Consider the following 25,648-nt stretch of genomic DNA (forward strand, 5'->3'; position numbering starts at 1 on the left):
GGTCATAGCACAGTATCTTCCATTATTGGCCACGGCAGAAAGATAATGATGGTTAATCAACCAACAGTTGACACCCCAATACCACCAATATGTATTGGGAAAAGCTCCCTGATGAAAAATCCTGAGGAGGGAAGTGGGTTACACGTCTGAGAAAATTACTCACGACCAACAATTAGTTTCTGACGGTCCCGCTATTCCAGGTGGCTCTTAGCCTTAGCGCGTACTCCGCATTTTTCAGTCATTATACTTATCACTTGGGTTAACCAAATTTGTCGCCAGGAGCTTTCCCAAGACTGGATTCACCAAAATGAAGCAAGTTGACTTGGACATTGTGGGATGGACTTCAAGGCTTAAAGCAGGCTGGTCATTTCAAAACGGGCAACTACTCATTTACTTACTATGATGACATGTATGTACTCTCCAATCTATGACATTATATTTGTAGCCTACCATATGTTTGATAAATTTCAGCTATGTGGATTGCTTTTTTCCGCAACAGGATGTAATAGATATATGTTCATGTAGGACCGTTTTATATCAAAACAAGTCCTCAAAATTCACAAAAAAAAACAGAATATACAAGAAAATAGCTCCTTATTGCCTTCCCGTCGTATTGTCCATATCAAACTCACATGTATCTGGGACTGACTGTGCATCAAGCAAGGAGCCGGCAGGGGGAATAGGTGCTGAAACTGAAGTGACAGTTGCAGGCACAGAGGCGTTCGTAGACGCAGGGGGAGGGGTTGGGGGTGGTGTGCCGGCGGGCACAGAAGCTGAAGACACAGCGGTCAAGGGAGGCTCAAGAGAAGGGGGCGCGGGACCGGCGGGAGATGCAGGAAGAATGGGAGATGGCGGCGCAGGCGCAGGCGCCGGTCCAGGAGCAGGAGCGGGAGTGGGAGCCGGAGCCGGAGCCGGAGTCGGAGCGGGAGCGGGAGCAGGAGCAGGAGCAGGAGCAGGAGCAGGAGAAGGAGCAGGAGCCAGGGCTGGAGGAGGGGTTGGGGCTGGGGCGGGAGTCGGAGTTGGAGCTGGAGGGGAGGCCGGAGCCAGAGAAGAAGCCGGATCCTGGGATGGCGCAGGCGGAGACGTACAAGCCGGCGCGGCAACAAGAGAAGGCACGGGAGCAAGGGGAAGTGCAGGAGCAGGAGTGAGGATAGACCCCAAAGTTTCTGGAGGCGCAGAGACTGGGGAAGGTGCCGGATTAGAGGGAGACACAGGAGGAGGAGTAAGCTCAGGCCCCGGAGTAGGTGTACGCGCAAATCGCGCGGGGGCAGGCAATGCTTTACGCAAAGGAGAAGCTTTCAATCCGTTAGTTTATAGTTCTCAACGCTTTGCCAAATTTGACTCACCCGCTTCCGGGTCAGGAATTTTCTTGAAGGAAGTAGCTTTGCCAGGCGGACTTGACATGGCAACTTTGATTAAAACATTAGTGTCAAATAATATAAAATTGTTAAATATGCTAAGATATAAGCAAATAACTTACCGTCCTTGCCTTCGTCTTCTCCTTCAGCATCCATCTCGGCGTCCGCCTTGTCAACTTCCATGGCCACAACTTGGCCTTCCTTCTCCCCTCTCTCCCATCCCACATCCTTTTCTTCCTCGTCTTCCTTGTCTTCCTTGTCTTCCTTGTCTTCCTTGTCTTCCTTGTCTTCCTTGTCTTCCTTGTCTTCCTTGTCTTCCTTGTCTTCCTTGTCTTCCTTGTCTTCCTTGTCTTCCTTGTCTTCCTTGTCTTCCTTGTCTTCCTTGTCTTCCTTGTCTTCCTTGTCTTCCTTGTTCTCTGTGTCCTCTGCTTCCTCCTTGTCCTTGTCCTCTTTCTCATCCCCCTCTTCTTGCTCTTCTTCCTCCTTGTCACTGTCCTTGTCATCCTTCCTTACCTCCTTCCCTTTCTCCCTTCCCTGCGCCTGCACCTTGGCTCCCTCTGCCTCGTCATCCCGGGGATCTTCATTAGCGGCCGTGGGATCGAGCCTTGGTAGGCTCTCCGCAAACCAAACCAACAATCTACGCGGCCGCAACTTGCTGCAATCAAAGGTTACATCATCATCATCAGTTTGATCACCTTTTCCAGGGCTGTACTCGACATCCTGGCTGATTGCCCTTTTCTTGGACGGGGAAGGTGTGGCCTGCTTTCCTCCCTTCTTGCGCTTCCGGGATGTTTGCTGCTCTTGGTTTGTTTTCCGTTTAGCGCCTGCCTTTGCGTCCCGGATTGGTTTGGTAAACCACTCCCAAGTACTCTTCCCGCCCCTGACCTTCCACCACTTGGGCTGTGGCCCGGCTTGGTTCACCTCGCAGAGCATTGGGTCTTCCTGGCTTAGAGGTGGCGGCAGATTTGTCCAGCTTTGAATCACTTCAGCCCACCTGACCTCATCATAGATTGCATCCGGCTCCATCAGCGCATAGCTGTATCCGGCCTTTGACTCCAGCCACAGAATCTCCTCAAAGCTGTCCGACCATGAGTTGTATCCAGTTGACAAATTAGCACAATGACTTACCCAGATCGCCAGTGAGGGCTTGATTCCTTCACCATCCCCACAATGTCTTTTATACACATGAAAACCAGATGTTTGTCCAAGTAGTCTTTGCCCATAAACCCGGCCCAGACAAAGAACTTGAACTGGCCCACAAGCGCTGTCACGTACCCGTAGGCCTGTACGTCTTCCCACCATTCAGGAGTCGAATCTTGGTACCGGGGATAGACCAACTTGTTATGCTTCACAAAAACAAAACCATCCAGGGCACGGACAATCACCTCTAAAGTGAGGTAAAGATCAACAGACCAAATGCAAGAACGTGTTGAGAGTCAGAGCATTATAAATGAATTATTTAACGCAAGAAAGTCACGTACCATTTTGACTTTTCTTTGACCGCGGGGCTTCAGGGTCCAGAGTCACTGTTTCCGCCGTCAGTGAGCTCCCGCAATACACCTCCTGAATCAGTGTGGGAATTCCAGTAGACATGTCAAAGTAAGTGTGAACAAGGTAGGGAGGAAAATGTGAAAACACACGTGTCACAACATCCCAGTCACATGATCAGCGCGGTCACGTGAAGTCCCCTTATCAACAATCATGGGTCAACTTGCTAAACCGGCGGTGAATGCGTGATTAATAGCTTTGGTGGGAGCAGATTTTTTCACTTGCAACAAGTTGGGAATGAGCACTGCGTATATTTTATTATGTACTGCATATCAGCGTAGATACGTAAGTTCAAGAGCGCCCACAGTATTAGGCACCCATCAACCACTCTCCACCAAATCAAGCCTTTGCCCGACCGGTTAGCCTACGTTTACATCCCTTGCCACCTGAGGACGTGTTTGGATTGGTGGTTGTGACTTCATCATACGGTTCTGTCAGAGCCGACAACTACCACAAGGTAAAGCCCAACAAGCTATTGCCTAATATAGGACTTATCAGCTAGTGGGATCCAACAATGCTCAAGGGCAATGCCAGATAAGGGGTGGACAAGACCAATTTAAGTAAGAGTGCACTATGCTGTTAAGACAGCTGGGCAAGAGACCTTTGACAGGGACTGGTATGCTCTCAGGCAATACTCTTAAGTGTATGTCTTAGGGTAGGTAGGTGTGGATGGGGATAAGGGTCGAGTTCTGAGGCTTAAGGCTCTCAGAACCCTCCTTATATATTCAACAGCAAAGGGGAAGAGTAATTACATGTACAAACATCATAACAAAGATAAGGTCACATGACCAGAGATAAGAAAACAAGATCACATGACTAAAGGTCATGTGATGAGATTACATAATACGCGCCCAGCGCCTAAATAACATAAAGATGCATATATCCATAAATCTCCATGAAAATAGCGCATATATTCACTATTTCTTCGACTTAGTGGATTCTAAGGTGGTCACGCCTCTAGGGCATGACACTTCCCCCCCGTTAAGGTCCAGCTGCCTCTGGATGTTCACGGTGAAACTTAGCCAATTTTTCAGGGGCATTGGCTAAGTGGGCCTTGGGCTCCCATGTGTTATCCTCTGGTCCATACCCTTTCCATTTAACCAAGTATTTGACTTGCCGACCCACTTTCTTGGAGTCTAGGATCCTTTCAACAGTATATTCCTCTTCTCCATCAGCTGTGACAACTGGGGGAAGTGGGACTGGATCACGGTCATACTCGTCTACTGGTTTCTTGTGTAATAGGGCAATGTTGAAGACAGGGTGGACTTTCATGGATTTAGGGAGATCCAGTTTATAGGAGTTCCTGCCAATTTTCTCCAAGACCTTATAGGGCCCCAATCGCTTATGTTCTAGCTTATGGGAAGGCCTTGAAGTTTTGATGTTGGCGCTACTCAAATAGACTTTATCACCAACTTCCAGCTTGGTTGCTTCCCTTCTGTTGAGATCATAGTATTGTGCGTTTTGTTTTGCAGCAATTTCTAAAGCAGCTTTAGCTTCAGCTTGGATCTCTTTCAGGAAGTCTGCTAGGTCATCGGCTTGAGGGACATGGCTTTCCTTGGTGTTCCCAACTGTAAAGTCTGGGTTGTAACCATAGCACATGTAGAAGGGTGAATGTTTGGAACCTGAGTGTTTCCCATTATTGTATGAAAATTCCGCAAGTGGTAATGACGCAACCCAGTCTGTTTGCCTATAGTTGATATAGTGGCGTAGGTAGATTTCCACAAACTGGTTTAAGCGTTCACTTTGTCCATCAACTTGGGGTCTGTATGCAGTGGAGAAGTGTGGTTCTATCCCCAGCCGCTTATAGACCTGTCTTAGGAATTTTGCATTGAACTGGGGGCCTCGGTCCGAGATGGTTTTCCTGGGTAACCCATGTAACTTCCACACAAAGGATACAAAGAGGTTTGCAACATCAACAGCAGTAGCATCAGAGTGCGTTGGTATAAAATGGACCATTTTGGATAGGCGGTCCACTACTGTCAATATTGCATCATATCCTTCTGAGGTGGGGAGTCCTACAATCAAGTCATACGTTATTTCCTCCCAGGGCTTATTGGGTAAATCTATGTTTTGAAGGAGACCTTCAGGAGCCCGGTTGGAATGTTTACTGCGTATGCATGAGTCGCATGCTTGGACATATTTTGTTACAGACTGTTTCATCCCTGACCAATAGTAATCCCTTGAAAGGAGGTCTAGGGTTCTGAACTGTCCTGGGTGCCCAGTGGAAGGGTTATCATGCCTGCTTTCTAAGACGGCTTTCCTGATTTCTGGCTTGTTGGGGACATAGATCCGATCATGATAGTAAAGTAGGCCATTATCAATCTTCCATCCTTTAACAGGTATATCCTCTTCCAAAGATTTAAGGATTTTGTGTACAGCTTTATCATCATGCAGAGCGTCCCTTATTAGATCATTAAGGTCACTATCTGTTTGAATAGCTGCAATAAAAAGCTCTGGGCTTATGAGCACAGGGTTTCACCCCCCTCCTTAACCGCAGACTTGTGGTCTTCACGGCGAGAGAGAATATCTGCTTTTCTATTCTGTGCGCCTGGCCTATACACAATCCTATAGTTGTAATCTGCCAAAAATCCCATCCACCTTAACTGCCTTTGGTTCAGATCCCTTTTTGTCTGGAAGTACTCCAGATTTTTATGGTCTGTCAGTATTTTGACAGGATTACTGTTCCTTCCAGCAGGTGACGCCATTCCTTTAAAGCCCTTACTACTGCTAGTAACTCTTTATCAAAGATATCATAGTTTCTTTCAGCAGGTGCTAGGGATTTTGATAGGAATGCAACCGGGTGTAATTTATCATCACTGCCCTTTTGATTAAGGACAGCGCCCGTTGCAAAATCAGAGGCGTCACACTCAAGGAAAAACTCCTTGTATGGATCGGGTTGGATTAAGACAGGGGATTCAATTAGAGCCTGTTTAAGAGCTTTAAAAGACACTTCTTGGCGTTCACCCCACTCCCAAGGTATTCTTTTGGAGTAGTTGGTATAAGGGTTGTGCCAATTTTGAGAAGTTATGTATGAAGCGTCTATAGAAATTTATAAAGCCCAAAAACTCTTGAACCCCTTTGACAGAGCGCGGTGTTGCCCAATCAACCGCTTGAGTGATTTTCTTGGGATCTGCTTTCACTCCTTCACCATTGGCAATGACACCAAGGTAATCTACTTCAGATGCATAGAAATTACACTTCTCCAAGTTACAGTAGCATGCATTGTCTTGCAGCCTTTTCAGTACCTCTTGGAGATGTTTTGTGTGTAATTCCCTGCTTTCTGAGAATATTAGGATGTTGTCTAGATATACTACTACATAGACGTCCAATATGTCCCTAAATATCTCATTCATGAAGTGCTGAAATGCAGCAGGAGCGTTGCATAACCCAAAGGGCATGACTAGGTATTCAAACAGGCCGTATTTGGTTTTAAATGCAGTCTTCCATTCATCACCTTCCTTTATCCGGACCAAGTTGTATCCAGATTTCAGGTCAATGGTGGAAAAGTATTTTGCGCCCCTTAGTTTCTCAATGAGAGACTGTATTAGAGGTAGAGGGTACGCATTCTTGACTGTATTTGCATTTAGGGATCTATAATCCACAACCATACGCCTTTTCCCATTTTTCTTGTTGACAAAATGAACTGGGGAACCATATTTGGATTTGGATGGGCGAATCAATCCTTTGTCCAATTGTTCTTTAAGGAGTTTTCTAAGTTCCTCATCATCAGATGCCTTCAAGGGGTATACCATAGCCTTAACAGGTTTATCAGGATCATTAAATCAATCCCTAAATCAAAAGGACGGTGCGGCGGCAGTTCCGTCACCTTCATGTCCTCAGAAAATACCTCCGCAAAATTGCGCAGTTCTACTGGGATACTTTCAAGTGGAGAATCCACAGTACCTCCAGTTTCCCTAGGGATGCCTTCAAGAGGTTCAATCACCTCGACACCTCCTAAGTCTTCTGGTATGCCTTCAAGGTGGTTAGAAGTCCCACCGACATTCCCCAGGATAGAATTAGAAATAGAAAGACAAGAATTGTTACAATGTTGAGAATTAAAAGTGATACGCTTATTAGGCCAATCTATAGTAGGGTTGTGTAACTTGAGCCAGGACATTCCAAGGACTATGCTATGTTTACCTATATCAGCTACGTTACATTTCAGAACCTCTTTATGACTACCTAATTCTAAAGTAAATATACATTCTGAATCTACCAAACCAGAACTAATGTCTCTTCCATCAATCACTTTAAGGCGACGTGGTACAGATTTTTTTGTAGTAGGTATACCATTGTTTGATTAGGTCCTTGTGTATGAAGCAAGATGAAGCACCTGAATCAATCATAGCCCATCCAAAGAAGGGCTTCATTTTCTTGGTAACCTTAGGGTTGGGAACTTGTTGAACGCGAGATGCTTGAAAATATATATTTAAAGGAGATATATTATTTACAGAAAAGATTTCCAAGCTATCTAAATGTCCATTATTTCCCTCTGATACACTGTTCCCATTAGTGTTCAGAGGTCCCCATTTTCCGACTCATCCTCAGAGATATGGGCCTCATGGCCAGAGTAGGATTTTGAGGGGCATTGATTGGCATAGTGTCCCCTACCTCCACATGTTGCGCATATAATAGGTTTTTTGCCTTTTGAGGAGGCAGAGTCTAAGTCCATAGGGGAAGGACCAGAGTTGCGCGCAGAGGAGGAGGAAGCCTTGGGAGCAGGAGTGGAAGTGGCAGTGACTGGGTGGTTATCCTTCTTGATAGTTTTGAAGGTAACGTCCATGGTGGTGCCATCATTCCACTTAACAATTGGAACTGCTATCCCTTTGGCATTTTGGCCAATTTTTTGAAGGACCCCCTTCTTAGCCTTTCCATCCACAATCGCATACACCTGTTCCCCAACAGACAGTTTATCCCTGGGCGCTCCCTGGGCTGCTGCTGACGTAGAAGTGCTGGATTTGCTTCCAGATTGGTTTGAAGAGGAGGAGGAACCCTTGTGCTGGGCCGCAAACTGCTCTAGGCGCTGATCCACCTTAAGGGCCTTCTCTGCAAGAGTTGCAAGAGTTACTGAGGCATCTGCATGGTCGTAATCTTGAACCATGAGAGTTTCCTTAATTTTGTGGGACAGGCCATCATAGAACATGTCCCTGAGAGAAGGATTGTTGTAACCAAGGCCTTGAGAATAGGTCTGGAAGTCCTTGTAATAATCTTGGACTCCCTTGGTTTGCTTAAGGGTGCGCAACTTGGCGCGGAAGTTCTCAGTCCTATTTTGGACATTCCAGCGTGCATTGAATTGCAGCCAGAAGGCATCCAAATTGTGGAGCCAAGAAACAGGGTTCCCTTTTACAACGTCCTCCTCCAGGTAGGGCTCAAGCCACTCATGGGCCTTGCCATCCAGGCAGGAGATAATGAAAGCGATTTGCTCATCCACTGTTGAGCCAGGATATGAGATCCTGAGATAATGAGATACAGCAACTCTGAAAGAGATTGCCTTATTCTTGTCAGACCCATCAAATTTGTCTGGCGTCGCAAGTTTGGGAGCCTTGGTAGCCGAGGCAAGGGAGGAACCAGAAGCAGCAGCGGTGCCTATTTTGGCAATATCAGCCCCAAGTTTTACAATCAGGGCGTCAAGGTTGGTAATGCTACTGTCATGGTTTGAGAGGGTAGCCTGAGTGGTGCCGATATCTGTATGATGGGCAGCCGCTTGTCCTATGACCAGAGAAAGATTCTGATTCATAGCCAGGAGGAGGTTTTTGATCTCCTGGGCTGTCGTACACCACTGTAAGGTGGGTACTCGCTAGTGGAGGCGGGCGCTTAAGGCCGTACTACAAGCACACGTATGTATCTAACTTATCTAAGGCTATACTACTAGCGCTTAAGGCGCTCTACTGCTAACTACTGCTGGCGAAGGGGCCGGAGGCCTGGGAGGTGTGGTAGGTAAAGGTAGGGGATGATGTCAGCTAAACTTCTGGGGGCCGGCTTACTTAGCTGGCTGATGCCTCCTCAATGAATATGAGACGAGGTAAAATCGACTTGGGGTTTCCAAGCGATTTCCCTGCTGTATATAGACAAGAGCACGCTATCTACATGGTCTGTGCTCGTGAGAAAAAGAGTCCGTGTGAAGAAAGAAGCGTGCTGTGGGCTGCGCAGAAGCGTGGATTTCTCCTAAGCGCCCTTGGCACGGCATCTCGGCACGGCATCTCGGCATAATAAGCGCCGAGGTCACGTGATCGAAAAACAAAAGATATAGAGTCCGTAAAAAATACTAAAAATAATAGAAAAATCGGGTGATTCTAGTGGTATATTCAAGGAGGTTGTAACATTGCCCCCCCTTAAAGGCTCTTGGCGGCGTCACGAGCCTTTCTGAGTCTTGCTTGGTTGAAGCGCTTGATCTCTTCTTGGCTATGTTCCAACAGTTCTTCCGGTTCCCATGAATTGTCCTCCGGGCCGTATCCTTTCCATTTTATCAGATATAGCCATTTTCCCCGTTGGCGTTTCAAGTCAATGATCTGTTCAACTTTGTATTCCTCCTCCCCCTCTATTGTCTCAGGGGGAGGTCGTTCTGGGAATGGCTGACTGGGTGATTCATGGCTTTTTGACAGTAACCCGACATAGAAGACGTTATGGATTTTCAGGGTTTCCGGCAGTTCCAGGCGGTAGGCGTGGCTGGAGATTTTTTCTATGACCTTGAAGGGACCAAGGCGTTTTGGGTCCAGTTTATTTGAATTGGTCCTAAGGCCCACATTCTTTCCATCCAGCCAGACTTTCTCGCCTATTGAGAATTCCGGTATTATTCCTTGGCTCCTGGCCATACGTTCTTTACTCATTTGGAGGGCTGATTCCGCTTCTTTCCACTCCCGGGCTAGTGTATCTGCTACCGTGTCAGCTTCTGGGACGTTGGCTGGCACATTGGACGGGTTCATGACTGGATTTCGCCCATAGACAAGCTCGAATGGTGACTTCCCGGTTGCTCCATGCTTGGCATTATTGTATGCGTATTCTGCCAGTGGTAGCCACGCGGCCCAATCAGAATGGTCGGCTGCAACGTAAGAGCGCAGGTAGAATTCGATAAATTGATTGACCCTTTCCGTTTGTCCGTCTGATTCTGGGTGGTAAGCCGAGGAGAATGCAGGTCTGACCCCAAGTCGCTGATATAATGCCCTCAAGAATTTCCCTGTGAAGGTAGTCCCCCGGTCTGAGATGGTTTTGACAGGCAACCCGTGGAGTTTCCAGACGTGAGTGATGAACAAGTCAGCAAGACCCTTTGCGGTGACCTTTTTGGAAGTTGGGATGAAATGTCCAAACTTGGAGAAGGAGTCAATTACTACCAAGATTGCATCGTGCCCGTTAGATTTTGGAAATCCTGTGATGAAGTCGTAGGAGATTGTGTGGAACGGGAATGGGGGGACTTCCAAGGGTTTCAGGGCAATGACAGGGGCGTGAGCGCGGCGATTGGCTTGGCAGGTAGGACAACATTCTACCCATTCCTTGGCAGATGACTTCATACCTGGCCACCAGTAGTTGCGGCTTAGGAGCTCCAGGGTCCTTTGTTGTCCAGGGTGCCCTGCCAGGGGTGAGTCGTGGAATTCCTTGAGTAGTCGTTCTTTCAGGGTTTCCGAGTCTGGGACAACTAGTTTCCCACGGTACCAGAGGAGGCCTTCATCCCAGTCATAATCTTGATATGCCTTACGAATTGAAGGGGGAGCGTTGTCTGCATCTTCTGTGAGGAATTGGATAATGGGATCAAGGGATGGGTCCTCCCTAAGCTTGGCGCGGATCTCTGTGACAATTTCCAGTTCTTCTTCTGACGTGTTGGCGAAGACTTCTGCGGGCAACATGACTTCTGGTTCTGGTGCCATATCAATGTAATCGATCGATTCTGGAGAGAGCATCCGGTTTTCCTGATTGTTTCCCTGGGCGATAGTGGATCTCAAAGTTAAAGTCGCTCAGGAAGATCCGCCAACGTGCATGCCTTCTGTTAAATGTCCGTGCCTGCATCCAATATTCCAGGTTTCTATGATCTGTGAAAACCTGGATTGGTCTGTCCGTTGCTTCTAGGAAAATTCGCCATTCCTCTAATGCCTTGATAATTGCCAGAAGCTCCTTGTCATGGGTGTCGTAATTTGCTTTGGCTCCTGAGAAGGATTTGGACATGTAGGCAATAGGATGAAGGCGGTTATCTTCCCCCCGTTGGCTCAGGATGGCTCCCATAGCTACGCCTGACGCATCCGTCTCTAGGTAATAGGGAAGGTCTGGGTTCGAGTGGATTAGGACCGGGGAACGGGTGACTAGGGACTTCAATTCCTGAAAAGCTTCTTCCTCTTGGACCTCCCAAGACCATGGGACTTCCTTTTTTGTGAGATTGTGGAGGGGGCGAGCCACGGAACTGAAGTTGGGGATAAATCAGCGGAGGTAGTTCACAAATCCTAGGAAGGCTTGGACCTGCTTGACCGTTTTGGGTTGGGGCCATGATGTAACAGCCTCAATCTTCTTCTGGTCCATGGAGAAGCCTGCAGGGGATATGACAATACCAAGGTAGTCGACTGTGGTGACGTGGAAGTGACACTTAGAGAGCTTGCAGAACAACTGGTTTTTCATTAGTCTCGATAAGACTTCCCTAACGTGTTCTGGATGCTTCTTGGGGTCTTCTGAAAAGATAAGGATGTCGTCCAAGTAAATCACCACTGTGACATCAATGAGGTCTCTAAACAAGTCATTCATGAAATGTTGGAAGGCGGCCGGGGCGTTGGTGAGACCAAAGGGCATGACCAGGTATTCAAATAACCCATACTTGGTCCTAAATGCCGTCTTCCACTCATCTCCTTCCTTAATCCTGACATTGTTATAGCCCCAACAAAGGTCTAGTTTGGTAAATAGCTTTGCGTTCCTAAGCTTGGCCATCAGATCATCCTGTCTGGGGAGTGGGTAGACATTTTTCTGGGTGACATCATTTAACTTCCAGTAGTCCACAACCAGTCGTAGGGATCCATCTGCCTTCTTTACAAACATTACTGGGGCGCCTGCTGATGAAGTACTGGGGCGAATCTTGCCCGTGGCTAGTTCCTCATCAATATGTTGCTTCAGTGCCTTAGATTCCGCATTGGTCATGCCGTAGATTGGACCTGGTGTGAGTTTGGCTTCTGGGGTGAGATCAATTGAGATGTCGTATTCCCTATGGGGAGGGAGGACCTTGAACTCCTCTTCGCCAAATACTCTAGCAAATTCGTGATACTGAGAGGGAAGGTCTGCTAGAGGGTCCGGGTCCGCTTCTTCTTCTGAAGCAATCTGTACCTGCTCTGGGAACGTGATTAGACCCTGTTGCCAGTCTATGAGCGGAGATTCTGAAGTGAGCCATGTCATGCCTAATATAGCCAAAGTGTTGCCGATGGGGCAAACGAGGAAAGGGATGGAGTGAATATGGCCATTGGCCAAGACCGCGAGGTGAACCTGGTGCCAAATGCGACCAGTCTGTGAAATAGTACCATCTAACATTCTCACTACTCGTGGATTTTCAAGTAGGGTTTTTGGGATTTTTAATTTTTCCACTATACTTGGGGAGATAAAGTTGGAGGTTGCTCCGGAATCTACGAGGGTTTTTAGGGGTTCTGCCGGGTATTCGTTCATATGTAAATCAATATAGAGGAGTGGTTTTTTATTGGAGTCTAAAGAAGCCACAGATACAAATTCGATACGAGATACATCAGATACGTCTATTTTTGGGCTCAAGGTTTTGGCAGCTTTCCTTGGCCCTAATCTTTTCCCAACTCGTCCTCCGCAACTTTTGCCACTTCCTTGATGGTGGCCTTCCAGCCATTGGGGCACTGTTTGATTCCGTGCCCCTTTTGGCCGCATTTGACACAGAGGCCCGAGGCGCGGCGGCGATCCCTTTCCTCCGGGGTAACGTAGTTGGGGTCCTCAGATAGACAAACCCTGGTGGTAGTGGTGGAGGTAGAGGTGGTTGCGGCGACCGGGGCCTTGGTGGGAGCCTTCTTTGGGCGGTTCTCCTCATTCTCCCGACGGATGTTATCAATCTTGATTGAGGCAGCGAATATAGCCTCAAGGTCGTCGTCTGGGATATTGTCCTTGGTGGACAGGAGTTCCTTCACTTTCCAGTGAAGACCACGTACAAACTGGGCAATGTACGCCTCAGTGTTCCAATCAAGTTCCGCCATGAGATTGCGGAACTTGGTGACGTATTCAGACGTAGTGGTTGTCTGAGTGAGCGCGGCGATCTTCCTGGCGGCTGCCCGTTTAGCGTCGGGGTCGGCAAACGCCTCTTTGAATTTGGCCGTTAAGGCCGGGATGGTGGTAGGGGGGTTTCCCTCGCCCTTGATGATGGTCCCTATGATAGGGAGAGCCCAGTCGGCAGCCTTATCAGTCATGTGGTAGAGAATCCACACAACCATCTGTTCTTCTTCATCGAATTGGTCTCAATGAAGTGCGACCCACAGCAGCATGCGATCCAGCCACTGGGTTGCCTTTCGTCCCCTAGAGTCTCCCTTATATGGGTCTGGGAGCTCCATTTTGGGCCGCTTTATGCTGGACCCTGAGTCGAAGGGGGTGAGGGAGCTGAGGCTCCGCTTAGGCGTGTCGCGAGGCTCTTTTTTGGGGGCTCGCCTGGGTTCTTCCTCCTCTTCTGAGTCAAAGCCCGTTCCTCTTGATGGGCGGAAGGGGGCCTTGAGTCCAGGCCTAACCGTTCCTGGAGTGTGCGCTTCTCCCCCTGTATGAGTGGGGGGAGTGACAGGCCCAGCCGATGGGCCAGGCTGAGCTTGGGTTCCTTGGTCCTTGTCGCCGAGTAGGTCGGCGGTCTCCTTGCATATGGCTTTAAGCTCAGTGAGCTGTTGGCCTTGTGATCGAATTTGGTCCTGGAGGGACCCGACTGTGGCTGTGAGGGCTGTGACAGCCTCGAGAGAGAGCGGCAATGGACGGCTCTGGTTCCATCCTTGGCAAGTCTCGCGGAGTGGGAGATGTGCTGCGAGAGGGTGGTTGGGAATGGGTTGGAATGGAACGTCGAGAGGAGCGGCTAGAGGGACGGGAATATGGATGTGGGACTCCAGAGCGTGTGGAGGGAATGGTGGAAACGGTGTGGGGAAAATAGTGCCTATATCAGGACTTATGAGCGGTTTTTTGTGTAGTATGTGGGCGCTAAACCTTTGCGTCAAGCACCTAGCGTTGGATAGTCCCTACAACAAATCAACAGATCTGGCGATCGTGATATGAGCGGGTTTTCTACAAGCAGGTGTTTCGGCTGACTAAGGTTGCTAACTACTGTGTTCCGGCGAAACACGTGGTATGCGGGGGATTAGAGCCCGTCTGCCTTATAGCAATTTGGTACTACGTGTGGGTGGGGGGTTTTTGATTATTCTACCCCGCAAAGTGGCCCAGATCACGTGTTTTCCCTTGTGCTAGTACAGGGGGTCCTCTCCTTGTTGAACAAGCCTACAACAAGTCAATTTTACAATGTCGTACACCACTGTAAGGTGGGTACTCGCTAGTGGAGGCGGGCGCTTAAGGCCGTACTACTACAAGCACACGTATGTATCTAACTTATCTAAGGCTATACTACTAGCGCTTAAGGCGCTCTACTGCTAACTACTGCTGGCAAAGGGGCCGGAGGCCTGGGAGGTGTGGTAGGTAAAGGTAGGGGATGATGTCAGCTGAACTTCTGGGGGCCGGCTTACTTAGCTGGCTGATGCCTCCTCAATGAATATGAGACGAGGTAAAATCGACTTGGGGTTTCCAAGCGATTTCCCTGCTGTATATATAGACAAGAGCACGCTATCTACATGGTCTGTGCTCGTGAGAAAAGAAGAGTCCGTGTGAAGAAAGAAGCGTGCTGTGGGCTGCGCAGAAGCGTGGATTTCTCCTAAGCGCCCTTGGCACGGCATCTCGGCGCGGCATCTCGGCATAATAAGCGCCGAGATCACGTGATCGAAAACAAAAGATATAGAGTCCGTAAAAAATACTAAAAATAATAGAAAAATCGGGTGATTCTAGTGGTATATTCAAGGAGGTTGTAACATGGGCCCACGCAGGTATCTCCTGGATATTGGTGGGGACAGACAGCGCATTGGGATCGGCATGCACATAGGTGGAAGGTTGGGTCGACATAGTGGAGAAGGAGGAATGTGGAAGGTACTAAGTAATGTCCTTGCTAAATAAGGCAACTTCACTACTAGTTTAGGAAAGATGGGAGGCTAGATGATTGGCCCCACTAAGCTCACAGTTTATTCTTTACGCTAATCACTGTCTCAATACTGTCGTACACCACTATAAGGTGGGTACACGCTGGTGGGTGCGGGCGCTTAAGGCCGTACTACTACAAGCAACAAGGTAATCTACTACTATACTAGGCTATCCTATTACCGCTTAAGGCGGTCTACTTATCTATACTGCGAGGGGGCCGTAGGCCTGGGAGGTGTGATAGGTTAAGTAAGGGGTTTGACTTCTGATGACTAATGGGGGCCGGCTACTTAGCTGGCTGGGTGTCCTCCTCAATGAATATGAGACAAGGTAAAATCGACTTGGGGTTTCCAAGCGATTTCCCTGCTGTATATATAGACAAGAGCACGCTATCTACATGGTCTGTGCTTGTGAGAAAAGAAGAGTCCGTGTGAGAAAGGAAGCGTGCTGCGGGCTACGCAGAAGCGTGGATTTCTCCTAAGCGCCCTTGGCACGGCATCTTGGCACGGCATCTCGGCATAATAAGCGCCGAGATCACGTGATCAAAAAACATAAGATACAAGGTTCAGAAAAAATACTAAAAATAAGAGAAAAATCATGCGAGTTCAATGGTATATGTAAGGAGGTTATAACATTGCCCCCCCTTAAAGGCTCTTGGCGGAGTCACAAGCCTTTTTCAGTCGTGATCTATTGAAGCGATGGATTTCTTCTTGACTGTGCTCCAGCAGCTCCTCTGGTTCCCAGGAGTTGTCTTCTGGTCCGTACCCTTTCCATTTGATCAGATAAAACCACTTTCCCCGTTGCCTCTTGGAATCTATGATCTGTTCCACCTCATATTCCTCCTCTCCTTTTATTGTTTCAGGGGGAGGACGGTCCGGAAAAGGCTGACTTGGGGATTCATGCGCCTTGGATAGTAATCCTACATAGAATACGTCATGAATTTTTAGAGTAATCGGTAGTTTGAGGCGGTACGCGTGGCTGGAGATCTTTTCAACAACTTCAAATGGTCCTAGCCGTTTGGGGTCCAGCTTGTTGGAGTTTGTTCTAAGTTCTACGTTTTTCCCGTCCAGCCAGACCTTCTTGCCTACTACTGAGTATTCTGGTACCACTCCTTTTGTGCCTATCATGCGTTCTTTGGTCATCCTGAGTGCTGACTCCGCCTCTTGCCATTCTTGTGCTAGTATACTGGCTACTTGATCAGCTTCCGGGACGTTGGCAGGGATATTGGACGGATTCATGACCGGATTTCTTCCGTAAACCAATTCAAAAGGGGTTCTTCCGGTGGAGGAATGCTTTGCGTTATTGTAGGCGTATTCCGCTAATGGCAACCAGGTGGCCCAGTCCGAGTGGTCGGCGGCAACAATATGATCTGAGGTAGAATTCTATGAACTGATTTACCCTTTCTGTTTGGCCGTCCGATTCCGGGTGGTAGGCTGAGGAGAAGGCCGGGTTGATCCCAAGGCGTTGGTACAGTGCCCTTAGGAATTTCCCTGTGAATGTGGTTCCGTGGTCCGAAACTGTCTTGACTGGTAGTCCGTGTAACTTCCACACGTGGGTGATGAACAGTTCCGCTAGGCCTTTGGCTGTGACCTTTTTTGTGGTTGGGATGAAGTGGCCAAACTTGGAGAAGGAGTCAATCACAACTAGAATTGCATCGTACCCGTTAGACTTAGGGAATCCCGTGATGAAGTCATAGGATATTGTGTGAAAAGGGAACGGCGGGACTTCTAAGGGTTTCAGGGAAATGACGGGGGCGTGTGCGCGACGGTTGGCTTGGCAGGTAGGACAGCATTCTACCCATTCCTTAGCAGATGACTTCATTCCTGGCCACCAGTAGTTGCGGCTCAAGAGTTCTAGGGTTCTTTGTTGCCCGGGGTGTCCTGCCAGGGGGGAGTCGTGGAATTCCCTTAACAATCGTTCCTTCAGGGGTTCTGAGTCCGGGACCACTAGTTTTCCGCGGTACCATAGGAGATCCTCTTCCCAATCGTAGTCCCTATAGGCTTTTTGGATGGATGGGGGTGCGTCGTCTGCGTCCTCTGTCAGGAATGTGATGATGGGTTCTAGTGATGGATCATCCCTGAGTTTAGTGCGGATTTCCGTGACAATTTCAAGTTCCTCTTCCGACGTGTTGGCAAATACTTCCGCTGGTAACATGACTTCTGGATCTGCAGGTGTATCTACGTAATCGGACCTTCTAGATAACGCGTCTGGTTTCCCTGACTGCTTTCCTGGCCGATAATGTATCTCAAAGTTGAAGTCACTCAGGAAAATGCGCCATCGTGCGTGCCTGCGGTTGAAGGTTTGAGCCTGCATCCAATATTCCAGGTTCCTATGATCCGTGAAGACTTGTATTGGTCTATCCGTTGCTTCCAGGAAAATGCGCCATTCTTCTAGTGCCTTAATGATAGCTAGAAGTTCCTTGTCATGCGTATCATAATTAGCTTCAGCGCCTGAGAAGGACTTGGACATATATGCAATCGGGTGAAGCCGGTTGTCCTCCCCTCGTTGACTCAGTATGGCTCCCATAGCTACCCCTGATGCGTCTGTTTCTAGGTAATAGGGCAGGTCTGGGTTGGAATGAATGAGGACGGGCGATTGGGTAACAAGGGACTTCAATTCCTGGAACGCTTCTTCCCCGGTTACCCCATGACCAGGGGGTTTCCTTTCTCGTGAGATTATGCAGGGGGCGTGCAACGGAGCTAAAGTTGGGAATGAAGCGCCTAAGGTAGTTAACAAACCCTAGGAAGGCTTGGACTTGCTTAACTGTTTTGGGCGTGGGCCAGGAAGTGACGGCCTCGATCTTCTTCTGGTCCATTGAGAACCCAGCTGGAGAAATGACGATACCAAGGTAGTCTACTGTTGTTACATGGAAGTGGCACTTAGAAAGTTTGCAGAATAACTGATTTTTCATTAGCCGTGATAAGACCTCCCTGACGTGGGTTGGGTGGTCCTCAGGGTTTTCTGAGAAGATCAGTATATCATCCAGATATATAACCACAGTGACGTCGATCAGGTCCCTGAACAGATCATTCATAAAGTGTTGAAAAGCTGCAGGGGCGTTTGTGAGACCAAAGGGCATGACCAGATATTCGAATAAGCCATATTTGGTGCGGAAGGCGGTTTTCCATTCGTCTCCCTCCTTGATGCGCACGTTGTTGTAGCCCCATCAAAGATCCAGCTTTGTGAACAGCTTGGCGTTCCGTAATTTGGCCATAAGATCATCTTGTCTGGGAAGGGGGTAAACGTTCTTGTGGGTGACCTCATTCAGCTTCCTATAATCTACTACCAAACGTAAGGACCCATCCGCTTTCTTGACAAACATGACTGGGGCGCCTGCTGAGGAAGTACTGGGGCGGATCTTGCCCGTTGCCAACTCCTCATCAATGTGTTGTTTAAGCGCCTTAGATTCTGCATCGGTCATGCCATATATAGGCCCAGGAGTCAGCTTGGCATCTGGGATAAGGTCAATGGAGATGTCATACTCCCTATGTGGAGGGAGGACCTTAAACTCTTCTTCGCCAAACACTTTAGCAAACTCATGGTACTGAAGGGGGAGGTCTGCCAAAGGGTCTGAGTCCGCTTCTTCCTCGGAGGCAATTTGAGCTTGTTCAGGGAATGTGACTAGTCCCTGTTGCCAATCAATAAGAGGAGCTTCCTCCGTTAGCCATGTCATGCCTAGAATTGCCGGGGTGTTGCCAATGGGGCAAACAAGAAATGGGATGGAGTGGGTATGGCCATTGGCCGAGACGGTGAGGTGAACCTGGTGCCAGATGCGACCAGTCTGAGATATGGTACCATCTAACATTCTCACAACCCGTGGATTTTCAAGTTGGGTTTTTGGAATTTTATATTTTTCCACAATCAAGGGGGAAATGAAGTTCGATGTGGCTCCTGAGTCTATTAGAGTTTTGAGGGGTTCTGCGGGAGGTTCTGGACGTATAGATCGATGAATAATAGGGGTTTTTTATTTGAATCGAGACCAACTGATACAAATTCGACACAACTATCTAAATTGTCCTTTTGAGTCGGGGGCTTGGCAGCAGTCCTTGACTTTAATCTTTTCCCGATTCAACATCCTCAGCCACCTTGGCTACCTCCTTGATCGTTGCCTTCCAACCATTGGGACATTGTTTGATCCCATGACCCTTCTGACCACACTTGACACAGAGACCAGATGCTCGGCGACGGTCCCTTTCCTCCGGGGTGACATAGTTGGGATCCTCTGATAGGCGGACCCTGGTGGTGGTAGTGGAAGTGGAGGTGGTCGCGGTGACCGGGGACTTGGAGAGGGTTTTCTTGGGACGATTTTCCTCATTTTCGCGGCGGATATTGTCAATTTTGATTGCCGCGGCAAAGATGGCTTCAAGGTCGTCCGGGATGCTATCCTTGGTAGATAGCAGTTCTTTAACCTTCCAGTGAAGGCCGCACGTGAATTGGGCGATGTAGGCCTCCTCGTTCCAGTCTAGTTCCGCCATGAGGTTGCGGAACTCCGTGACGTACTCGGAGGTCGTGGAGGTTTGAGTAAGTGCCGCAATTTTCCTGGCGGCGGCCCGTTTGGCATCAGGATCAGCGAAGGCTTCTTTAAATTTGGCCGTTAAGGCCTGGATGGTGGTGGGAGGGTTGCCCTCCCCCTTGATAATATTCCCAATGATAGGGAGAGCCCAATCGGCTGCCTTGTCGGTCATGTGGTACAAGATCCATACCACCATTTGCTCTTCCTCGTCAAACTGATCCCTGTGGAGAGCTACCCAGAGCATCATCCGGTCCAGCCATTGCGTGGCCTTGCGCCCTCTGGTATCGCCTTTAAAAGGTTCGGGGAGGTCCATTTTAGGCCGCTTTACGCTGGACCCTGCGTCAAAGGGGGTTAGGGACCCTAGATGCCTCCTAGGCGTTCCTTGAGGCTCCCTTTTGGGACGTCTGGGTTCCTCTTCTTCCTCTGAATCGAACCCTGTTCCTTTTGATGGCCTGAAAGGGGCCTTGAGCCCAGGCCTAACCGTGCCTGGAGTGTGGGTTTCCCCTCCTGTGTGGGTTGGAGGGGTAACAGGCCCAGTTGATGGGCCAGGCTTGGCTTGGACTTGGGGTCCTCCTTGGTCCTTGTCGCCAAGTAAGTCGGCGGTCTCCTTGCATATGGCCTTGAGCTCAATGAGCTGTTGGCCTTGGTTGCGGATTTGGTCCTGTAGGGACCCGACTGTGGCTGTGAGGGCTGTGACAGCCTCGAGGAGAGCGCTAATGGTTGGCTCCGGTTCCATTCTTGGCAAGTCTCGCGAAGAGGGAGATGGGCTGCGAGTGGGTGGTTGGGAATGGGATGGAACTGAGCGACGGCTGGTACGACTAGAGGGACGGGAGTAGGGATGTGGGACACCAGAGCGTGTGGATGGAATTGTGAAAAAACGGCGTGGGGAAGGGTGCCTATATCAGGACTTATGGGCGGTTTTTGTGCAGAGTGTGAACGCTAAACCCTTGCGTCAGTCACCTAGCGTTGAACTATCCCTACAACAAATCAACAGATCTGGCGATCGTGATATGAGCGGGTTTTTAGCAAGCGGGTGAATCAGCTGTCTAGGGTCGCTATCTGCTGTGTTCCGGCAAAACACGTGGTATGCGGGGGATTAGGATCCGTCTGCCTTATAGCAATTCGGTACTACGTGGGGGTGGGGGATTTTTGATTATTATATCCCGCAAGGTGGCCCCGATCACGTGATTTCCCTTGTGCTAGTACAGGGGACCTTCTCCTTGTCGATCAAAGCCTACAGCAAGTCGATTTTACAATGTCGTACACCACTATAAGGTGGGTACACGGGTGGGTGCGGGCGCTTAAGGCCGTACTACTACAAGCAACAAGGTAATCTCTACTATACTAGGCTATCCTAATACCGCTTAAGGCGGTCTACTTATCTATACTACTGCGAGGGGGCCGTAGGCCTGGGAGGTGTGATAGGTTAAGTAAGGGGTTTGACTTCTGATGACTAATGGGGGCCGGCTACTTAGCTGGCTGGGTGTCCTCCTCAATGAATATGAGACGAGGTAAAATCGACTTGGGGTTTCCAAGCGATTTCCCTGCTGTATATATAGACAAGAGCACGCTATCTACATGGTCTGTGCTTGTGAGAAAAGAAGAGTCCGTGTGAGAAAGGAAGCGTGCTGCGGGCTACGCAGAAGCGTGGATTTCTCCTAAGCGCCCTTGGCACGGCATCTCGGCGCGGCATCTCGGCATAATAAGCGCCGAGATCACGTGATTGAAAAACATAAGATACAAGGTTCAGAAAAAATACTAAAAATAAGAAAAAATCATGCAAGTTCAATGGTATATGTAAGGAGGTTATAACAAATACCTAGCGTTGAATGCTCCTTTCAACTGATCAACAAGCCTTGGATGGGCGTGATACAGAGGCAGGTTTTGCACAAGCGGGTCTTTGACTGTCTGTGACGCAGAAGGAGTCGTGGCAGACTCTTGGGTGGACGTTCGCAATGCTAGCCGTGTAACAATAACCCCCTAGTGCAACAATCACCAGTTTTGATTATTATCTGGTTATGCTGGATCACTGGTTCTTGATGGGTCGTGCCAGTACTAACACCCTAATAGCCCACAAGGGTTGGTGATGAAGAACTTGACCTAATGTCAGAGCCGACAACTACCACAAGGTAAAGCCCAACAAGCTATTGCCTAATATAGGACTTATCAGCTAGTGGGATCCAACAATGCTCAAGGGCAATGCCAGATAAGGGGTGGACAAGACCAATTTAAGTAAGAGTGCACTATGCTGTTAAGACAGCTGGGCAAGAGACCTTTGACAGGGACTGGTATGCTCTCAGGCAATACTCTTAAGTGTATGTCTTAGGGTAGGTAGGTGTGGATGGGGATAAGAGGTCGAGTTCTGAGGCTTAAGGCTCTCAGAACCCTCCTTATATATTCAACAGCAAAGGGGAAGAGTAATTACATGTACAAACATCATAACAAAGATAAGGTCACATGACCAGAGATAAGAAAACAAGATCACATGACTAAAGGTCATGTGATGAGATTACATAATACGCGCCCAGCGCCTAAATAACATAAAGATGCATATATCCATAAATCTCCATGAAAATAGCGCATATATTCACTATTTCTTCGACTTAGTGGATTCTAAGGTGGTCACGCCTCTAGGGCATGACAGGTTCCTTGCGTTTGGCCTTGAGTCCCCCATCAAAGGCCAAGTTCCATGGTTGCAGCTGGCAAAGATTGTGCGCTGGCTGTCCCAGTTGGCCGGAGCTCCCGTGAGCGCTGGAGCAGCCCAAATTGATTGTCTTGGCACCTGCCTCAACGCTAAGACGTTCAGTCATCTGTCGAAGCTCTTCTTCCCATGTCAACACACACTGCTCCTCCCCTGGACGCAGTAGTCCTGGCCAAATTCCCAAACTTTGTGCTGGCCACCAGTTGGGGCAATAGTCATCTTGCAATAGTGGGCCTATTGAAGGGGCTCCAAAGTATGCCAAGGCGGTGTTCCAAAACTCAGCGTAGGACTTATGAGGAAACCCCATTGCATACTCCCCCACGTGAGTAGTCATCCAGATGCATTGAGCTCTGTAAATAACCAATGAGATCCAAACATTTGTTTCAACTCATAAACATTAACTTACCCGCCTCGGAACCTTGTGTCATGGCGTACTTCCAATTTGAGCACATTATCATATGTGCCCAAACCCAGTCGAATCGGCCTTTGTTGTCGTACCATAGCCCCTGAGCATAAATTCCTTCCTGCCCAAGTAAGCTCGAGACTGCTCCCGTGACTTTCAAGCCTTGAAAGCGTTGTTCTTGCAGCAGTGGCTCAACGGAAGCCGGCGCACCATCAATTGTAAAGTCAAAAGCGCTGATAATTCTTGCACAATCTAGGAGTGAGATATATTATGAGCGTAATTGAATGAATGTACAATGAACTCACTCTTTGACGCCAGATGACCAATAGCCCGTTCCGGATCCAACAGCTTGCCTTCCAATGCAGGAGACTGTTGGCAGTTTGATTTTCTCCAGTTACTTTGCTGATTGCGAACAAAAGATGTCATGATGCGTGGTGGTGAGTTTTACAAACAAACAAAGAACGCGTCACACAAGGCTTAATACAAAGATCACGTGACCATGTTGTCTAAAAAGGCCTTGCGTTTTTTTTTGATTCCTTGCTTCCCGCACCACTACCTACCGTACACTTGTCTTACACACTATGTTGGCCAACACTCAGTCCACAGCTCTTGTCAATCCATATGCGGGTTACAAAATTCAGCCCAAATTCATCACCCTTGATCCTGAGTCTCCTCAAGAGCTCCGCAAAGGGGAAGGTAAGAGCAAACAATTCAATAATTAAACGCAACTTATCTACTTTACGTTGTTTGCTAGTGATAGCTTGTGCTCTAGACGGCTTCATGTTTCTCAAAGGGACCAAATATGCATACCCCCATCAAGGTGCTGATGCGTATTGGTGGAGGGGCATCATTGCATTTGGATTTGTGACGCCGCTGTGCGGCTCTTTCAAATACTTCACGTGGTTGGGACATTGGGGGGCTGACTGGGAAGAGAAGCATTTAGAAACCATCATAATTACAAACATTGTCCATATATCCAAGGAAAGGAACATCAACTGGCAAAATGGGTAAGTTAATAATTACCCTAGCCTCCATATATACTCATATTGGCTGATACTTGTAAGGACAGAGGACAGACTCTGGATAGAAACAAAACATGGCTATAGCTACGCTTTGCTGGAGCCCAACGCACAGTACAATGGGGGCTATTGGCAACCGGTAATGGAGTCTTGGGCAAGTACCTTGGCTGATGGTGTTTCAGCTAATCCTGCCTTCAAACCACTGCCGTGGCATAGCCCAAGGCCTGCATGGTGGGACGCATTGGGAGACAAGCAATGGGAGTACCTTGTCAATACATACTGGAAGAGTGACGCTTCCAAGGCGTGGTCGGATTTGCCAACTGCTGATGATCAGTTGCAAGCAAACTTGGAAACCACGGTTGCCGCTTCATCCCTGCCGCCTTTGGAGTATATCACTGTGGACTCCGGATCGTCAAGTGAGGAGGAACCAGCTGTGGTGCTTGTCCAGACCAAGCCGCCAGTCACCAAGGGCAAAAAGTGAGTAAACCGGAAGAAACAACAGGCCTCAAGTCAATCTGGTGCACGGTCGTCATCAAATTCAAGCAAGAAAACAAAATACAAGAAGGTCAAGGTGACCAACGCTCCTGATTCTGGTGAGGAGAAGGTTATCACATCTGTCTGGGGCTCTTGGGGCAAGGCATCCAAATGGCCTTCTCAAGCACATCTGGGAAAGGGTAAGGCACGGCAAGATCAAGATAACAACCGCAAGCAAAGAGTGTATTCCGGTCAAGGAGAGGCTTCCACATCTCAGAAGAGAAGAGTCACAGAGCCAATTTATGTGGAATCTAGCTCAGATGAGGATGAGAAAACCGTGTCTTCACCGGCCTCAGGTAGAATTTCAATCATCACATATTAGTCTTTGCTCATTCTTTTTGATTGAACTTACAGACTTGCCATCTGCAAGCAAAGATATTTTGGAAATAGGGAATATTGATTCTCAAATGACCTTCCCTGGCAATTGTAAGCGCAATCATTGATTCTACAGATATATCTTTTTGAGTCTCATTTGAGTGATATTGCCTCCAGCTGTCAGCTCGGCGCCGTCGCATAAGGTTTTGGAAAACTGATACACACTGGGTGCAATGACATGTCAATGTATCACATTCTTAAACAACTTTCCTTTCTTAGTCCGTTACATATTTATTGGAAAATTAGTGTTGCATATTATCCCAATACTAGTAAATAGATCATCTTTTTAAATTCACTTAAGCATGTAACTTATGGTGATCAGCTTCACATCAATCTTTAGCAAAATTCAAAATTAAGTCACGGGCATGAGAGGGTTTATTGAATTGCTGTTTATCCAATTTAAAAACAACTGAGGACTTTTGAAGAGTTAACAGAAACCAAAACGGAGAAAGAGACTGAACTAATGTTAATCTAGGATGCTGTGTCAGATATATAGGGAGCCGCTACTCACAAATTACGGTCGTCAATGTGTGCTAGAAAAAGCCATTGGTTTAAGCATGGGTTAAACCTGTGTGCTACCGTATGAGGATTTGATACTTGTATCTCTCTCTTGCTCACATCCTGTTATCATCTTTATTTGCGCTGGTTATTCTCCACATTAGCCAAGAGCCTGGATTGGTTTGTTCTATGCAGCCCATTTGATTGGCCTTGATTTTTACAAGATTCTTAGTGAACTACCTACTCACGTTGGTGAAGCACACAATTTACTGAAATCGAGCCTAACAATGCTGAGAAACTCCAATGCCCTGTCCATGCTTTAAATTACCAAGTTTGGGAAGGAGATAAAGGAGTTGAAAGCATCTTCACTTTGCATGCCGGATCAATACCTGAGCTCACTCCTTACATTGAGCAATTCAGCTCTTGATAACTTGGAGCACACTTCCTGTTCCCCAAATACTTCTATGTCTTAGGTTAGGTTAGGTTAGGTTAGGTTAGGTTAGGTTAGGTTAGGTT

At 48.1% G+C, this 25,648-nt stretch overlaps 10 protein-coding genes across 10 annotated transcripts; all 10 read right to left on the reverse strand.

Annotated features, from left to right (window-relative positions):
* Positions 1–594: 594 nt before the first annotated feature.
* On the reverse strand, positions 595–2,951 carry RhiXN_08799 (uncharacterized protein; the record flags this gene model as incomplete). The annotated part of the gene is made up of 5 exons (XM_043328615.1): positions 595–1,295; positions 1,347–1,409; positions 1,481–2,436; positions 2,487–2,745; positions 2,840–2,951. 5 exons carry the CDS (start codon positions 2,949–2,951, stop codon positions 595–597), a joined length of 2,091 nt encoding a protein of 696 aa, XP_043184000.1.
* Positions 2,952–3,887: 936 nt separating this feature from the next.
* On the reverse strand, positions 3,888–7,023 carry RhiXN_08800 (Transposon Tf2-7 polyprotein; the record flags this gene model as incomplete). Its single annotated transcript, XM_043328616.1, has 5 exons — positions 3,888–5,359; positions 5,386–5,536; positions 5,587–5,832; positions 5,876–6,661; positions 6,733–7,023. 5 exons carry the CDS (start codon positions 7,021–7,023, stop codon positions 3,888–3,890), a joined length of 2,946 nt encoding a protein of 981 aa, XP_043184001.1.
* A 399-nt stretch (positions 7,024–7,422) lies between these two features.
* Positions 7,423–8,643, reverse strand: RhiXN_08801 (Transposon Tf2-1 polyprotein; the record flags this gene model as incomplete). The annotated part of the gene is made up of 1 exon (XM_043328617.1): positions 7,423–8,643. One exon carries the CDS (start codon positions 8,641–8,643, stop codon positions 7,423–7,425), a length of 1,221 nt encoding a protein of 406 aa, XP_043184002.1.
* A 595-nt stretch (positions 8,644–9,238) lies between these two features.
* RhiXN_08802 (Retrotransposable element Tf2 protein) lies at positions 9,239–10,744 on the reverse strand (the record flags this gene model as incomplete). Its single annotated transcript, XM_043328618.1, has 1 exon — positions 9,239–10,744. One exon carries the CDS (start codon positions 10,742–10,744, stop codon positions 9,239–9,241), a length of 1,506 nt encoding a protein of 501 aa, XP_043184003.1.
* A 22-nt stretch (positions 10,745–10,766) lies between these two features.
* RhiXN_08803 (Retrotransposable element Tf2 protein) lies at positions 10,767–12,530 on the reverse strand (the record flags this gene model as incomplete). Its single annotated transcript, XM_043328619.1, has 2 exons — positions 10,767–11,255; positions 11,328–12,530. The coding sequence occupies 2 exons, from the start codon at positions 12,528–12,530 to the stop codon at positions 10,767–10,769; spliced, it is 1,692 nt and encodes a 563-aa protein (XP_043184004.1).
* A 125-nt stretch (positions 12,531–12,655) lies between these two features.
* RhiXN_08804 (Retrotransposon-derived protein PEG10) lies at positions 12,656–13,288 on the reverse strand (the record flags this gene model as incomplete). Its single annotated transcript, XM_043328620.1, has 1 exon — positions 12,656–13,288. The coding sequence occupies one exon, from the start codon at positions 13,286–13,288 to the stop codon at positions 12,656–12,658; it is 633 nt and encodes a 210-aa protein (XP_043184005.1).
* Positions 13,289–13,336: 48 nt separating this feature from the next.
* On the reverse strand, positions 13,337–18,168 carry RhiXN_08805 (Retrotransposable element Tf2 protein; the record flags this gene model as incomplete). The annotated part of the gene is made up of 4 exons (XM_043328621.1): positions 13,337–14,007; positions 15,757–16,381; positions 16,488–17,751; positions 17,828–18,168. The coding sequence occupies 4 exons, from the start codon at positions 18,166–18,168 to the stop codon at positions 13,337–13,339; spliced, it is 2,901 nt and encodes a 966-aa protein (XP_043184006.1).
* Positions 18,169–18,255: 87 nt separating this feature from the next.
* Positions 18,256–18,894, reverse strand: RhiXN_08806 (Retrotransposable element Tf2 protein; the record flags this gene model as incomplete). The annotated part of the gene is made up of 1 exon (XM_043328622.1): positions 18,256–18,894. One exon carries the CDS (start codon positions 18,892–18,894, stop codon positions 18,256–18,258), a length of 639 nt encoding a protein of 212 aa, XP_043184007.1.
* Positions 18,895–19,141: 247 nt separating this feature from the next.
* Positions 19,142–20,338, reverse strand: RhiXN_08807 (Retrotransposon-derived protein PEG10; the record flags this gene model as incomplete). The annotated part of the gene is made up of 1 exon (XM_043328623.1): positions 19,142–20,338. The coding sequence occupies one exon, from the start codon at positions 20,336–20,338 to the stop codon at positions 19,142–19,144; it is 1,197 nt and encodes a 398-aa protein (XP_043184008.1).
* Positions 20,339–22,232: 1,894 nt separating this feature from the next.
* Positions 22,233–23,132, reverse strand: RhiXN_08808 (uncharacterized protein; the record flags this gene model as incomplete). Its single annotated transcript, XM_043328624.1, has 3 exons — positions 22,233–22,651; positions 22,710–22,958; positions 23,012–23,132. The coding sequence occupies 3 exons, from the start codon at positions 23,130–23,132 to the stop codon at positions 22,233–22,235; spliced, it is 789 nt and encodes a 262-aa protein (XP_043184009.1).
* Between the last annotated feature and the right edge of the window lie 2,516 nt (positions 23,133–25,648).

This window comes from Rhizoctonia solani, chromosome 10 (genome assembly GCF_016906535.1).
Source record: "Rhizoctonia solani chromosome 10, complete sequence".
Taxonomy (NCBI): Eukaryota; Fungi; Basidiomycota; class Agaricomycetes; order Cantharellales; family Ceratobasidiaceae; genus Rhizoctonia; species Rhizoctonia solani.